Below are 2,447 nucleotides of genomic sequence, written 5' to 3'. Positions count from 1 at the left end.
TAGAATTCCAGGAGATAAGAGCGTTGTCAAGAAAAATATAGTCATCAGGGCAACTTGCTCAGTTAGGATCTGAATAAGCTATGAGATCCAGAGAGGAGGAGGTACGAATAAGATTACTATGGTATGGCATATGCAGAAGAGTGAGACGAGATGTCTGTGCATGTTCGGTCGAAAGGCCACAAAATCTACCTCGAAGAAGAATCTAAGGTTAAGGGAGTAAATGATATATTTGTCAAAATGTATAAACTCGATTTAACAATCCATCCAAAAAAAAGAAAAAAGAAAAAAATTCAAATGAAATTAAAGATCGTTATCTTCCAGCAGTTTCAAAATAACATTTGCAGTCACAGAATTTGTTTGATTTCCCTTCCTCATTTTTATTTTGAATCTCAATTCCTTCACTCAAAATTTAAATTCATAGTTTTAATAGGACGACAAACCAAAGAGAAGAAATCACGGACACGTCATGGTTAATTGATTTTCCCTTCTTTGGCCACGAATTCGAGTCTCTTAGGAAATCGCGATCGGGAGGAGCGCGAGCGCGTTGCTGATAATCTCGGAGAGGGAGTCGTCCTGCATCGAGAAAGGGTTGTGCAGGGGGATCTCCGAGAAGGCGTCGTCGCAGGTGCTGTAGGACGTCATGATGGCGCTCAGGAAGCTGTTGGCGGTGCCGGCGTCGCGCCCCTTCACCGCTTTCCGCACCGTATCCATGTCGTCGATGGCGTCCCCGAACTGCGTGTTGCACACGTCGATCGCCCCCTTCTCGCGGGGGCTTCCGCCGCCCTTGGAGAGCAGCTCCTCCGCTTGCGCCTTGACCGTCCGCGTTTGGTCGGCGGCCATGTCGAGGTGCATCGACAGCAGCGCTGCGGCGTCCGGCGGGGACGGGTAGGCGTGGCCGTAGGCCTTGGCGGCGTCGAGGCAGAGGTCAGGGAAGTCGGTGCGGCGGCAGAGGTCGGCGAGGCTGAGTAGACCGGTCAGATGGCGGAAGGCGGTGGAGGAGGAGGAGAGGAGGAGGAGGAGGAAGGAGAGTAAGCTGAGGGAGAGTTGGTTGGGCCTCATTGTGGTGGATGATGATGACGACGACGTGTGAAGGTACGAGGCGAGGCGAAATTTAAACCGGGAAAGATGGCAAGTGATTTAGTTCCGTTTATTCTAAGCACGCAAGTTCGTTTGGAAAAAAATAAAAATAAATAATGACCAATTTGCCTAATTCGTCCACAGAAATTTGTATTCACCCTCAAATATTAACTTAGGTGTATTCAATAGAAAGATTAAATGTCTTGTATTTATTTTTTTTAATGATAGACATATAGAGTTGATAAATTTTATTAACTTTTATTATTGTGAAAAAAATTTCATAAGGTTTTATAAACTTTTATACAGAATTTTTACATATATTTGTAAACTTTTAATTTTCACGAAAACTTGTGGATTTACGGAAAATGAAAAAAAATGTAATGTTCGTTATTACCAATATGATGAACATCGTTTTATATTCGATTCGCTATTATATCTCTCTATGCATTCACATTTTTCGTTGTTGTTCTTTAATATCAAATAATCGATCAAAGCAATCAATATCATGAATTTATTTTGGCAAGGATGAAGATGCTTCATTGTCTGGTTCAACTGGAAATTCATCAAAACGATACTCTTTGCGAAGAAAATTATGCAATCCGGTATAAGCCAAAACAACCTCGACTTATGTTGCATATGCAAATGGAGGAGCTGTTTTAAATATTTTAAACTGCGATTTAAATATTCCAAATACCCTCTTAATGACATTACTCAAGGAGGCATGACCAAGATTGAACAACTCATTTTCATTTTCTGGGTGATGACTTTGGCTAGTGAATTCCTGTAGATGATAACGCACACCTCGAAATGGAGCCAAAAATTGGTGCTGATTCGAATATCCATCATCCATTAAAAAATATTTATCTATCAAACCATGTTCGTGGAATCAAACGACCAAATATAAATAACATATGCAACTTTTAAAAATTACAAAAAAAAATAAAATAAAATAAGCAAGTAACATATATAATAAAATATATATCTTGTGGATAGAACTGTCAAACTAGCCAACCTATGACAGGTTGGGTCAGCCCGTGGCGGGCCAATCATTTGGTGGGGTGATTCGGGCCAACCCGTCAACTGGGCGGGGAAATTTCCAACCCAACCCAATCTAAGGCGGGTTGCGGATTTGGCGGGCCAACCCGCGGGCCCATCAATTTTTTAAAAAAAATTAAAAAATATTTTATATTTTCAACGTTTTACTTCGAAAATGTTTCATTAACCAAATGTATCCATAAACATGTATTTTACATATAAATGAAAAACAAACGAGTAGTAATGTGTGATAAAAAGTATTATTTTTATTTCAAAATTATAACAAAGAAAAATAATAAATTGACAAAAAAAGTTAGCTTACATGTGTTTCTCAA

General features: G+C 39.9%; 1 protein-coding gene across 1 annotated transcript; it reads right to left on the bottom strand.

Moving 5' to 3' along the window:
* Positions 1-510: 510 nt before the first annotated feature.
* Positions 511-1,059, bottom strand: LOC121999592 (pectinesterase inhibitor-like). The gene has a single exon (XM_042554251.1). It carries the CDS (start codon positions 1,057-1,059, stop codon positions 511-513), a length of 549 nt encoding a protein of 182 aa, XP_042410185.1.
* Positions 1,060-2,447: the final 1,388 nt, after the last annotated feature.

The sequence above is a fragment of the Zingiber officinale genome, chromosome 7A, assembly GCF_018446385.1.
Source record: "Zingiber officinale cultivar Zhangliang chromosome 7A, Zo_v1.1, whole genome shotgun sequence".
Classification (NCBI taxonomy): Eukaryota; Viridiplantae; Streptophyta; class Magnoliopsida; order Zingiberales; family Zingiberaceae; genus Zingiber; species Zingiber officinale.
The sequence above is the reverse complement of the archived record's forward strand: the minus strand, read 5'-3'. Positions and strand labels throughout refer to the sequence as shown.